The 14432-nt window shown below is 36.8% G+C and overlaps 1 protein-coding gene across 1 annotated transcript in view; it reads right to left on the bottom strand.

Annotated features, from left to right (window-relative positions):
* The window catches only part of LOC143251547 (calmodulin-binding transcription activator 2-like), a 52739-nt gene that overhangs the window by 26653 nt on the left and 11654 nt on the right, over window positions 1-14432 (bottom strand). The window contains exons 2-3 of the mRNA XM_076502818.1: window positions 11809-11876; window positions 11129-11264 (exon numbers count right to left, since the gene is read on the bottom strand). Coding sequence (XP_076358933.1) covers window positions 11129-11248 — 120 coding nt within the window. The 5' untranslated portion in view covers window positions 11249-11264; window positions 11809-11876. The remainder of the gene's footprint in view (window positions 1-11128; window positions 11265-11808; window positions 11877-14432) is intronic.

The following is a 14432-nucleotide window of genomic DNA, read 5'->3' as shown; positions in this document are numbered from 1 at the left end:
ATAAGGGTGTAATTACGAAAGGTAAAAGGTATGTCATTAACATAGATATTGTAAAGTACTGGACTAAGCACCGAGCCTTAGGACACATCTGCATTTAAGTTGAACGGATTTGAAACTGATGTATGAATTTTGACCACAGCTCTACGATAAGTGATGAAGTTGGATATCCATCGGATTAAAATTTGCGGGAAGCCTAGAGTTTTATATCGGAGGTCATCGTGCCAGACTGAGTCGAACGCTTTTTGGACATCTAAAAAGGTGGCAATAGTTGTTTGTTTGCGGTTGAACCCTCTAAACACTGATTGGGTGAGACGGACCAGATGGTCATTGGTTTATCTTTTCATTCTACCTGCGTTTTTCTGCCAGTTTTCACACTCTAAGCAAGCTTTTATACGCGATAAGGTATTCATCCGCATAAAGTAGTGCCAAGTTGTTTAATGACTTTATTCACAACTAAAAATAGTTATCAGAAACTTTTAGTAAAAATTAAATAATTTTTACTTCTTTATATTTATTTAATACATTCTTATATTTATTACATAATATTTTAATACTTTTATTTAATGTTTGTTTATTTATTAAATCCATTAAATATTAATTTTATTTTATTTTCAATTTCTATTTCTACCGGATAAATAATGTTAACAGCATGATTTATCTCAGGATTATTTATACTAATTAAATCATCTATACATCTGCAAGTTAAAATAAAAATATCTAGTTTTATGTAATTCTCGATAAATCAGTTCTCATAAAAGTAGAGATATAAATTTACAACATAACTAGAAAAGTTATCTCCCATTGGACCTCCTATTACTTGCTTAAAAACCTGGTTATTGAAAATGTATAATTATTATAAATACAAAAACTTAATATGATGTATATAATTAATTGATAATTTAGGCTTAGAAGATTAACAGCTTAGGAAACACAAACAACTTGTACCCACTTGCCAGTTTTAAGGAAACTACTGAAACATAGGGCCTAACAGGATCTAGCGGCCTTGGAAATCGATCGCAATCTGAAGATCGCGAGTTCGAATCTTCGTCGTCGAACATGCTACAATTTAAGGTTGCCCACAGGGTTGGCCAGCTGAGTGTAAATATTCTTTACGTCCCAAAATTTGTAACACTTGTCATCAGTTTAATGGTATTCAGTAGCGGATTGTTACTTACAGATCTTAAAAAGCAAACAGTAACTAACTAATGAAGCATGAATTTTTTGTAAACATTATATTATATTCAGTATAGATAGCGCGGCTGTACAGTATGGTATGATATGGTGCCTTTTTGTGTGGCTGTTTTAATACCTTTTCATCATTACCCAAGACGAACCTACAGAGCAAGAATGTAGTAGAAGACACCCATAATAATGAAGTAGAAGGAAATCACAACAATAGGATAGAAAGACTTTATAACGATATAGCAGAAGGAGATCACAACAATTTGGTAGAAGGACTTCATAACGATATAGCAGAAGGAGATCACAACAATTTGGTAGAAGGACTTCATAACGATATAGCAGAAGGAGATCACAACAATTTGGTAGAAGGACTTCATAACGATATAGCAGAAGGAGATCACAACAATTTGGTAGAAGGACTTCATAACGATACAGTAGAATAACATCACAACAATGAGGTAATAGGAATTCATAACGATATAGTAGGACATCACAACAATGAGGTAGTAAGAATTCATAACGATATAGTAGGACATCACAACAATGAGGTAGTAAGAATTCATAACGATATAGTAGGACATCACAACAATGAAGTAGTAGGAATTCATAACGATATAGTAGGAAGACATCACAACAATGAAGTAGTAGGACTATATAACGATAGAGTAGAAGGACATCACAATAATGGGGTAGAAGAACATCACAACGAGGTAGTAGGACTTCATAACGATACAGTAGAAGGACATCACAACAACGGGATAGAATGTCTACACAACCACATTATACAAGGCTTTCATGGAAATATTCACCTCAGATAAAAAGTAATGGCCAATCTTGTGACACAACTTCAACTGCAGCTAATTCACTAAACAAACGTTCATCACATGAACATGTGTTGTGACGGGAAACTAGTTTCCACACACTATTGCTAAGTGACACCCTTCCCCCTAAAATATCTTGTTTGACAGATGAAGTTACCAACACCTGTCAGTTGAGTATCGAAGACCAATTATTTCGTCGTTCTATGTAAGTTACGAGAAGCTAAGAGACTAACAGTTTAAATAAATGTAACACACTAAATGAAAATACGATATGTGTAACAGCAACATGTTTCTTGATATTTCATCCACATATGATTCGCACAAAAGCTGAGAATATTTAGCTCTTAAAAACTGGATGTATGAATAAGAAAACAGAAATAAGTTAAAAACTGGATGTATGAATAAGAAAACAGAAATAAGTTAAAAACTGGATGTATGAATAAGAAAACAGAAATAAGTTAAAAACTGGATGTATGAATAAGAAAACACAAATAAATTAAAAACTGGTACCCCTCACTCGAAGATGTTACAAACCTCAATCAGTAAAACTGAACATCGTAAATCTGAAGGTCGGGTATTCGAATCCCCGTCACACTAACCATGCTCGCCCGTGAGGGCGTTATTTTACGGTCAATCTCATTACTCGATAGCAAAAGCGTTTCCCAAAAATTGGCGGTAGGTAGCGGTGACTAGCTGCTGTCCCTCTTGTCTTATACTGCTAAACCAGGAACGGCTTGTGCAGGTAACCTTCGCGTAGATTTGACCGAAATTGCGAAACAACAACATTACATGTTATAAATACAATAGAAAATGTGGAAAATGGCTTTCATTCTTTTATTTTCAAAGAATTCTGTTTTTGATAGAAATAATTCATTTTTTTGTACTAACCTGAGTTAACCGTATTTAATCATCACACAGTTGTTGGTTATAGACAATACAGCTTCTTTGAATGACATTTCATGGAAATTTTAGGCTAACTTCGGTGACATAGATGCTTGATTCACTATAGCAACAACAGTAATATCAGCATCGTACTTTATATAAGTAATATGATGTACGTTGAGGGGGGGGGGTTTGAATTTCGCGCAAAGCTACACGAGGGCTACCTGCGCTAGCCGTCCCTAATTTAATAGTGTAAGACTACAGAGAAGACAGCTAGTGATCATCATCCACCGCCAACTCTTGGGCTATTCTTTTACCAACGAATAGTGGGATTGACCGTCATATTATAACGTCCCAACGGCAAAACGAACGAGCATGTTTGGAGAGACGGGCATTCAAACCCGCGACCCTCGGATTACGAGTCGAGTGCCTTAACCACTTGTACATGCTGGGCCAGGGGGGTGGGGGTGAGACGATTCAAACTGGTAGGCTGAGGCTACTTGACGCATAACAAATTTTCTTCTGATTTCAAAATATTGACGATAGGGGGAAACAACAACATAAAAACTAGTTACCACTAAGATAATATTTATAGGGCCAGACTATCGGTTCTAAGATTGACGTACTTAAATAACTTTTATAAAATTTATTATCAAACAAAATATGCGATAAATACCAACTTTTTACACTAATTACAAAAGCATTCCAACAGATGATGACTTTATCTCAATATTAACTTTTATTGCGAAACTCATAACACAAACATCCAATAATATGCTTATACACAACGCTCTACTTTATACAGAATAATAAATTATCTGTATGTCCTTGTAAGAAATCGATATCCGAAAAGATAACAATTACTTCTAGTCTGTTACAGTATCATAGCAACAAGTTGTTAATCTCTGACGTTATTGATTATATGGTTGCTATAAGCAACGAACGTCAATTTCAAAAATACCAAGCTGTCTGTTCGGTACAACGCAAAACAAAAGAATTTTTCCAGCCAGTATTATATAAAAATAGCTTTATCTAGTACTATCTAGTGGCTTACAAAAGTATAAAGGTGATCTTACCGACTGTCGACAAGCTAAAGTTCTCTTCTGATTCGTGAATTTTATTAAAGTATTATGGTGAAGTTACCGACCGTTGACAAACCACAGTTCTACTCTGACTGATGCAGTTTACTAAAGTATAATGGTGAAGTTACCGACCGTCGACAAACCACAGTTCTACTCTGACTGGTGTAGTTTACTAGAGTATAATGGTGAACTTACTGACCGTCGACAAACCACAGTTCTACTCTGACTGGTGTAGTTTACTAGAGTATAATGGTGAAGTTACCGACCGTTGACAAACCACAGTTCTACTCTGACTGGTGTAGTTTACTAGAGTATTATGGTGAAGTTACCGACCGTTGACAAACCACGGTTCTACTCTGACTGGTGTAGTTTACTAGAGTATTATGGTGAAGTTACCGACCGTTGACAAACCACAGTTCTACTCTGACTGGTGTAGTTTACTAGAGTATAATAGTGAACTTACTGACCGTCGACAAACCACAGTTCTACTCTGACTGGTGTAGTTTACTAGAGTATAATGGTGAAGTTACCGACCGTTGACAAACCACAGTTCTACTCTGACTGGTGTAGTTTACTAGAGTATTATGGTGAAGTTACCGACCGTTGACAAACCACGGTTCTACTCTGACTGGTGTAGTTTACTAGAGTATTATGGTGAAGTTACCGACCGTTGACAAACCACAGTTCTACTCTGACTGGTGTAGTTTACTAGAGTATAATAGTGAACTTACCGACCGTCGACAAACCACAGTTCTACTCTGACTGGTGTAGTTTACTAGAGTATAATAGTGAACTTACCGACCGTCGACAAACCACAGTTCTACTCTGACTGTTGTAGTTTACTGGAGTATAATGGTGAACTTACCGACCGTCGACAAACCACAGTTCTACTCTGACTGGTGTAGTTTACTAGAGTATAATGGTGAACTTACCGACCGTCGACAAACCACAGTTCTACTCTGACTGGTGTAGTTTACTAGAGTATAATGGCGAACTTACCGACCGTCGACAAACCACAGTTCTACTCTGACTGGTGTAATTTACTAGAGTATAATGGTGAACTTACCGACCGTCGACAAACCACAGTTCTACTCTGACTGGTGTAGTTTACTAGAGTATAATGGTCAACATACCGACCGTCGACAAACCACAGTTCTACTCTGACTGGTGTAGTTTACTAGAGTATAATGGTGAACTTACTGACCGTCGACAAACCACAGTTCTACTCTGACTGGTGTAGTTTACTAGAGTATAATGGTGAACTTACTGACCGTCGACAAACCACAGTTCTACTCTGACTGGTGTAGTTTACTAGAGTATAATGGTGAACTTACTGACCGTCGACAAACCACAGTTCTACTCTGACTGGTGTAGTTTACTAGAGTATAATAGTGAACTTACCGACCGTCGACAAACCACAGTTCTACTCTGACTGGTGTAGTTTACTAGAGTATAATGGTGAACTTACTGACCGTCGACAAACCACAGTTCTACTCTGACTGGTGTAGTTTACTAGAGTATAATAGTGAACTTACTGACCGTCGACAAACCACAGTTCTACTCTGACTGGTGTAGTTTACTAGAGTATAATGGTGAACTTACTGACCGTCGACAAACCACAGTTCTACTCTGACTGATGTAGTTTACTCTAGTTTACATCGAGTTAATCAAGTCATTGACAGTCCTTGGTGTACTGTACGTGACCCGGATGTTTATTGATATATTCTCTACACTTCTCTAACACCAACGTAAGCAGTCAACTCAATAACATTTCATCTATCTAATAAAATTTAAATTCTCCCATTTTCACCCACAGCTAGCACACGTTTTAAAATCATATTTATTTAACGCATCCGGGGTATGACTACGTATTAAGCCAGAATATTTCACATGTTTATTGGATATATTAGAAATACGGTTGTTTATCGCACTCCATCTTAGAATGCTTTTCATATTAAACTGTCAATATACGGTCGCGAAGTTGTGATCGTTTCTCTCTACTCTAATAACTGGGAGTCTAATATTTGCTGCTATAGTCAAAACACGTTCAGTTAGAATGAAAAGGTCTAATTTCTATTGTGATTCAGTCCTCCGTAGATGACTGTTTACGCGAATCATTCTGTTATCCAAGCAAAATGCTTTCGAATTGTTTTAGTATTTTTTGAATATCGCGCAAAGGTAAACGAGGACTATCTGCGCTAGTCGTCCCTAATTTTGCAGTGTAAGGCTAGAGGGAAGGCAGCTACTCATCACCACCCATCGCCAACTCTTGGGCTACTCTTTTACAAACGAATAGTGGGACTGACCGTCACATTATAACGCCCCCACGGCTGAAAGTGCGAGCATGTTTGGTGCGACGGGGATTCGAACCCGCGACCTTCAGATTACGAGTGCCTTAACCCACCTGGGTTGATACATCGACATTATCAGTTCTTTTTATTATCTCAAACACTTCTATCAGGTTTCCTCCAACTATTCTTGTGTTCAAGAGGAAACAATCTTAGAGATGTCAGTCTCTCATAATATGACAACCCCCACATCCTAGGTACCACACACTAATCCTTCTCTGAACCCTGTCTAACAATTCAATGTCTTTCCTAAAGTAAGGAGCCCAAGATTGAATACAATACTCCAAATGTGGCCTAACCAGTGACCTAAAAATGAAATTATAACGTCTTTAGACTTGTATCCAATATTTCTATAGATACAACCTAAATCCTGTTTGCCCTACCATTAGCAAGAGTACACTGATACTGATCAATCATTACACAAATAGACTGATCTAAATACTCTGTCCTCTTGCCATTGTAATTTCCTAGATGTATTATCTGATATATTAAGGGTAACTTGGCAACTGTATTTAATAATGGGTATTATTTACACACATTTGGAACAAACAAAGCAGGTAAACAAATTATACAGCACTCTCGTTATAACTGCTCAAACCATACAGTACTCTCGTTACAAATGCTTTTCATGCAGACAGAGAACGTGAAATGCGAGGAACATTCAACAAGTACATATCATACCATAGGAACTCGAGACTGTAACACAACGAGTATGAATGTGTAATTACAAAGCAGAATTTTACTTCATAAATTTAGGGTAAACTAGTTGGAATATTATTACAGAATGTAAACTGTGACGGGTACCCCAACTCAATATGCTAAAAACGTAAACATTTCAATTATGGATAATATATTTTGTAGTCGTGTTCTACTGCAACGAACTGCGAAAATTGGACCAAACAAGTCCTCAATTGTTCATCTTTCCAGATGAGGACTATTTTGTTTGTTTATTTCACATGAAGTCATTAAAGTATCCCTTTAGAAAAGTACTTTGTTTACCATTACCCCCTTTTTAAAGAGCTTTTCAGCTATCTACACTTGACTGGTAACTTAGCAACAAGCAGCTATAATTTCTTATTTACTGATCCAATATACCGAGAGTTAGACGTGACGTAATACAGAAACGATCGACTTCGAAGAATATAAAAAAGTAACGAACTTGATCTGGCTCTCGTTCATATTTTCATCAATTCTGAAACTTGTGATCCACAAATATCCAGATCCAGCTGTGTATTTATAACTCAGATATTCACCTCTGACATACGGTGGTGTAAAACCGACTTTAAACACGTGTCTACGCTATTGCTTCCATTACAGAAACACATTTCTAAAACTACACTTTTCTTCTGAGTTGGTTGGTTGTTTGGAAGTTTTGGCACAAAACAACTAGAGTATCTACGTCAAACAACTGTCCAGCGTCAGAGGTAAAACGTGGGACAAAACATGTCTAAAATGGTGCCATCGTTGAGAGTCGTAACGACGCGAAAGTAAAATGTGAAATATTGTGACCTGAGTGTCACATAGACCACACATTTGTCCAAGATAAAAGAAAACGATGAGTTAAAAACTGTGACCAATGCGTAGGTTAGTTAGGACAATTTTATCTTTCCGATCCTTACAGAAACAAGACGGCCGAAGTCCAATATAGAGTTTTAGTTGGAAAAGCATGTTTTCACGTTGCTCACTCTAAGTCGACAGCCAACTGGCACCGAGTCGAGCCTTGAATGCAGGACCATAGTCAATGTATGGAACAGGCACAACAGTGATAGCGCCGGAACAGACGGACTTAGCTGTGGTGTCAGAGAGTTCGTTCCCACGAATATCAATGTGGCCTGATATCAAGAACTGAATAGAAGTAAATAATAAAGAGAAATGGGCCAGTGGGTTTGAACAGGGTAAGAACTAACGTGAAGCAATTCCAGAGCCAATGGAGAACTAATAGAGTCAGTATAAACAATACAATTCGAATACTGCTTAGCTTCTATGTGATCCAGGGCAAGAGAAATGGTGTACAGTTAAGCAGTGAGCACAGAAGCTGTAGAGGGGATCACGTGTGTAAACACCAAACTACAACAAACAATGACAGAACCCACAGAGTCACCTGATTTTGAACCATCTGTATTAATGGGAATGGAAGGATGGTTCAAAAGATGTTCAGCAAATAAAAGATGGTACCTCCAATCGGGAGTGTTTGCTTTACAAAGACGACTTAAAGAAAGGTCACATTTGTGGATGGTAATAAGTAATGGTAGGATGGGCTGACCAGTGGATACAGCAATATCATCCAAGGACAGACCCAATTCATTCAACTGCACCTGGATACAAAGGCAAAAAAGGAACAATGGCAGATCGTCTGTTCTGAAAAAGCATGGCCGACTGAGAAAAGAAAACACAACCCCAGGGGGGATGCTGTGGTAAGAATCGAAGTTTTGAAGCATACATTAAAGACAGTTGCAAATGGTGGAGGTGTAGAGGACGTTCATGAGACTCTGTATAGAAACTCTGGACTGGGAAAGAGCGGAAAGCTCAGGTGCAGACCCAAAGCCCCTGATGATGAAGGGGGTCCAGCATCTTCAAGGCCGAGGTCCTAGCAGAACCATACACCAGAGACCTATAATCTAATTTCAATCAAGTAAGAGCACGATATAACTTCAGCATAGAACATCAATCTGCTCCGCAAGTGGTGGAAGAATGGACACGGAGAATTTTCAGTGCTCTTGTACATTTAACTCGTAGATGCTTGAAGTATGGTATAAAGGTGAGCTTACGGTCAAAGATACGTTCCAAGAACTTTTCCTCAGAGACCATGGGAAGTACAACTTCACCAAAACGGGATTCAAGATCGGGGTGAATATCCCGTTGGCGGCAAAAGTGCATGCAAATCGTTTTAGAGAGAGAGAAGTTAAAACTATTTGCTGTGGTCCACTTCAGTAAATGACTCAGGACAGTCTATAGCTGTCACTCAGTAAACTTCATATTTGACAACTGACACGAGATGTGAAAGTCACCGACATAGAGCCCGTTTCCAACAGTAAGAGGGAGTTATCCAGTGATGGCATTAATATTTATACTGGAAAGTGTGTAGGCAAATTGGGTGGAGAGCCCTTCTGTTTTCGACCATGTCTTTGTTCTTTATTTTCTTTATTCGAGGGAGACCTGTCAACCACCTTGGATCCTGCCCTGGATCGATTGGGCAGAGCTCTGTCGTTGGAATAAGATTTCAGAGACTGAGGATGTGAACGAATGGCCGTTCTGCATCTCGAGGCCGGAGAAGAAGATGGACCCGAAAAAATGCCCGTACCCGAAACAAAAGGTTCTGCTAGAATTAATGGTAGGGACAGAGATGGATGTTGACGTTGATTCATCAACTTTCTTAACTATGGAGGGCAAAAGATTTTTCACATGGTTTGAGAACGATTCGTTTGGAAGCACAGAGAGATCTGTTTGCACTCCAACTGTAGTAGTGGAATGAAGTGCAGCAGCATACGTCCGAGATGGAGTGGTGGACAGCAACTTTCGAGCCTCAGGGTAAGAAATGTGAATCGATTTCAAATGCCGCGCCTCTTTTTCTTCCACTGACCTGGAGCATGAACGAAAGTAAGGTGGGTGAGAGCCACTACAATTAACGCAATAAGGGTCTGTTTCACATTCATGGACATCGTGGTCCTTGTCACCACAACAAGCACACGTCAAGGAACCAAGATAAGATGTCTTCGAGTGGCCAAACTGCTGTTACTGGAAACAATGGAGAGGGTTTGGAATTTATGGCCACACCTTGCAATTTAGTTACCCACCTTGATGGTGGCAAGTAGACGTGGTGATTTATAAATTTCAAAATTAGGATATTACTTGGCATCAAAATTCCATCTTTGAGAGTGGAGATATGCCTCACTGCAGAAACACCTTAGGTGGAGAAATTAGCAAATATCTCTGACTCGGGGATGTTCTTCAAATCCATTTCAACAATAATTCTTTGTGACGAATTCAAAGTAGCATGGGAACTAACCTCAATGGGTATATCCCTAATAGCCTTCGAATGCAAGAGGAGTTCACTGTAATTAGCAGCGGATGTTTCACCAATATGTCACCAGAACGAAGAGTTTGACTGACTTAGGAGAGCCAGCAAGTCCCTTCTGAATAAAAAAGGGAGACACATGCCCTAAAGGTTTGTCTGATAAAGGGTGTAATACCAGAAAATGAGGTACAAATGTTGTAGAAGTTGAAGACTGCTGTTCAAGATGTGGTCGTTTACGAATGGTCTGTTTTTCAGTAGTTTTTAAAATTTGATTAGGGGTATCCATAATAAAGAAAAATTTCTTCGGTACCCACTGACCCCATTCACCATGGAGCCCTATGAGGGTACACACTACAGTGCCATATAAGGACACTGCAGCAATACCAGGGTTTCGTGAGCACTATACTCAAACACCAGCATCAGATACAATGTCCACAACACCCGTTGAGAACACCCAACACTGGTATTTGGATGACCCTAGCCCAAGTGGATCAGTTGAATGACCCAAGCGGGACATCTCAAAGGCGCCCGTCTACAGGAATTCAAGACCAAAGAGGTGTGTTATGGTTGTACCTCTCAATCACCAGGGTCTTCTCCTTCCCTTCACGGGTTGTCACGCACGACAAACACGTGGATGGATGTTTAAATACAGAGGAGGTAAACTGAAAGAAGAGCACTTTCTCTGGAAGGGTCCCTCACCACGTACAGGAATCCACACCGAGGAGTTTGTTTTAGTTAAAGATGCTGTCCAACAACTGAGTGAATTATCGTTCTCATTGTCCAAGAATGCCAACTTACCTCTGTTCCTTGGACTTTCAGTTTCATGTGGTCTTCTCTCGTTGTTTTTCCATCTTTACGTTTCTTCCAACAGTAACCATCCCGTCTATATCTCACCAACTTTCTATTGTACAGCAGCATGGAACCACTTTTAGGTCTGTGAAGAGGGGTGAAATCAAATTAGAAGTGAAAATATTATTCTTTTATCAACGAAAAATGGGATTAACTGTTACAATATAACGTCCTCAATTTCGGTAACAGGATTCAATGTTCCATAATTTAAGTTTTTTACAGAGTTTTCTTTCATTTCTCAATTTAAGTACCTTTGACCTTTTGATTACAATAAGTAAGACACGGAGAAAAGTATAAATCTAAACCCCAGACAAGCAATTTCAAACAGTTTCTTAATCGTGTTGTTCTTCAGTTCAGTATTAAGCAGAATACATGCTCTATTAAATGTCACCCGAATTATACGATAAGTAGTAACTATGGTCCATATTTATGGTAATTTTGTAAATAAAGTATTTTTACTGAAATACCGAAAACAAATAGTTCATCCCCGCAAATAATATAAATTTTAATTCCATCTCTAGCACGTCATGACAGGCCTACCTCTAATGATCTGTTGCATCTGTCACGTTTCAAGCGCCATCTGCATTTTGGGAAACAAGAAATGTTATTATTTTTCTACAAATACCCACCTGATCTTCACCTCTCTAGACAACCAGTTCTCGTGTCTCTCGAACCTGATCAACAAGGCAGCAATCTCCTACGAATGATAAAAACCGATTTTCTATAAGTAACATAAAAAATGTACACGGTTAATATATATACATGTAGTATTCTTGAATCAACTGATTTCCTATGGGTAACCTATATACTAAGGAGTCACATCAGAGTTCTCAGAATGACCAAACTGAAGGAAGAGGCTAGACACAAACTAGCTATGAAATAACAAACTAATTTTTGATCATACAATTAGACGGTATATCTAAGGACGAATGTCGACGGACACTTCGTTCTATAACTATGCAGAATCGTAAGAAGACAAAATTATATATAAGATTGAAGAAAGTCTTAGATAATTTGATTAAGAATGATAAAATAAACTACTATATATATCATACGACTCTCACAGAGAGCAACTGTGATCCAGGTCATCAATAATCCCTTAAGTAACAATATAGAATACATAGTTTTCATACATTCATAGCTTCTAGGTGATCGATGTTACATCAGTCAAAGTCTACGGAATTCTCCAGCTACATGTTTCATGGAAAATTTCAAAAACACAAAAAAGTAACATATTAACAATTAATATTAAGTACTGATCTAAGTACTTCTATCTTATATAGATCATAGCTAATAACTAGCCCAGTAATAAATATAGCTAAATAGATATAAAAATTGTAACGAACTATTTCATCAGTTGCTCACACACAAACATACACAACCCGCTGTTAGCGATACTTTTGGGATCACGCAATAATATCTCGAAGATTTGCCAACTTAGTATATTTATGGTAGTCTTAAATCCATAAACTAAACTAACAACGCAAACTATTTTTTAAATAAATATGTACTAAGAATGGATATATTAATATTAAGAAAAACAGAGTTCACCTTTCTGAATTACAATGATTTGTTGTTTCACAATTTCACGCAAAGCTACACAAAGGGTTATCGTGCGAAGTTATCCCTAATTTGAAGTAAGACAATAGATTAAATGCAAAAAAACACATTGTCGGCTCTTAATATTTTCATCTAACGGAATTGTGGGAGTTGACCTTCACTGTATTTATGCCACACCCAGGTCTGACACTGACACTTTAGGCACTCTAAACACTAAGCCACGTCTGGTCTATTCTGAGCTAACACAAAAGGAAAGGTCTGAAATGTTTAGTATAGATTTAAATAACGTATCAAAATTTTATAACAGTTATTCCTTTCCTTTAAATCACGTATTAGAATCCTTATAATAGTTATTCCTCTCCTTTAAATCACGTATTAGAATCTTTATAACAGTTATTCCTTTCCTTTAAATCACGTATTAGAATCTTTATAATAGTTATTCCTCTCCTTTAAATCACGTATTAGAATCTTAATAACAGTTATTCCTTTCCTTTAAATCACGTATTAGAATCTTTATAATAGTTATTCCTCTCCTTGAAATCACGTATGAGAATCTTTACAATAGTTATTCCTCTCCTTTAAATCACGTATTAGAATCTTTATAATAGTTATTCCTTTCCTTTAAATCACGTATTAGAATCTTTACAATAGTTATTCCTCTCCTTTAAATCACGTATTAGAATTTTTATAATAGTTATTCCTTTCCTTTAAATCACGTATTAGAATCTTTATAATAGTTATTCCGCTCCTTTAAATCACGTATTAGAATCTTTATAATAGTTATTCCTCTCCTTTAAATCACGTATTAGAATCTTTATAACAGTTATTCCTTTCCTTTAAATCACGTATTAGAATCTTTATAATAGTTATTCCTCACCTTTAAATCACGTATTAGAATCTTTATAATAGTTATTCCTCTCCTTTAAATCACGTACTAGAATCCTTATAATAGTTATTCCTTTTCTTTAAATCACGTATTAGGATATTTATAATAGTTATTTCTTTCCTTTAAATCACGTATTAGAATCTTTATAATAGTTATTCCTCTCCCTTAAATCACGTATTAGAATCTTTATAATAGTTATTCCTCTCCCTTAAATCACGATTAGAATCTTTATAATAGTTATTCCTCTCCTTTAAATCACGTACTAGAATCCTTATAATAGTTATTCCTTTCCTTTAAATCACGTATTAGAATATTTATAATAGTTATTCCTCTCCTTTAAATCACGTATTAGAATCTTTATAATAGTTATTTCTTTCCTTTAAATCACGTATTAGAATCTTTATAATAGTTATTCCTCTCCCTTAAATCACGATTAGAATCTTTATAATAGTTATTCCTCTCCTTTAAATCACGTATTAGAATCTTTACAATAGTTATTTCTTTCCTTTAAATCACGTATTAGAATCTTTATAATAGCTATTCCTCTCCCTTAAATCACGATTAGAATCTTTATAATAGTTATTCCTCTCCTTTAAATCACGTACTAGAATCCTTATAATAGTTATTCCTTTCCTTTAAATCACGTATTAGAATCTTTATAATAGTTATTCCTCACCTTTAAATCACGTATTAGAATCTTTATAATAGTTATTCCTCTCCTTTAAATCACGTACTAGAATCCTTATAATAGTTATTCCTTTTCTTTAAATCACGTATTAGGATATTTATAATAGTTATTTCTTTCCT

Source organism: Tachypleus tridentatus, chromosome 6 (assembly GCF_004210375.1).
Source record: "Tachypleus tridentatus isolate NWPU-2018 chromosome 6, ASM421037v1, whole genome shotgun sequence".
Classification (NCBI taxonomy): Eukaryota; Metazoa; Arthropoda; class Merostomata; order Xiphosura; family Limulidae; genus Tachypleus; species Tachypleus tridentatus.
This window is presented reverse-complemented; position numbering and strand designations above follow the sequence as displayed.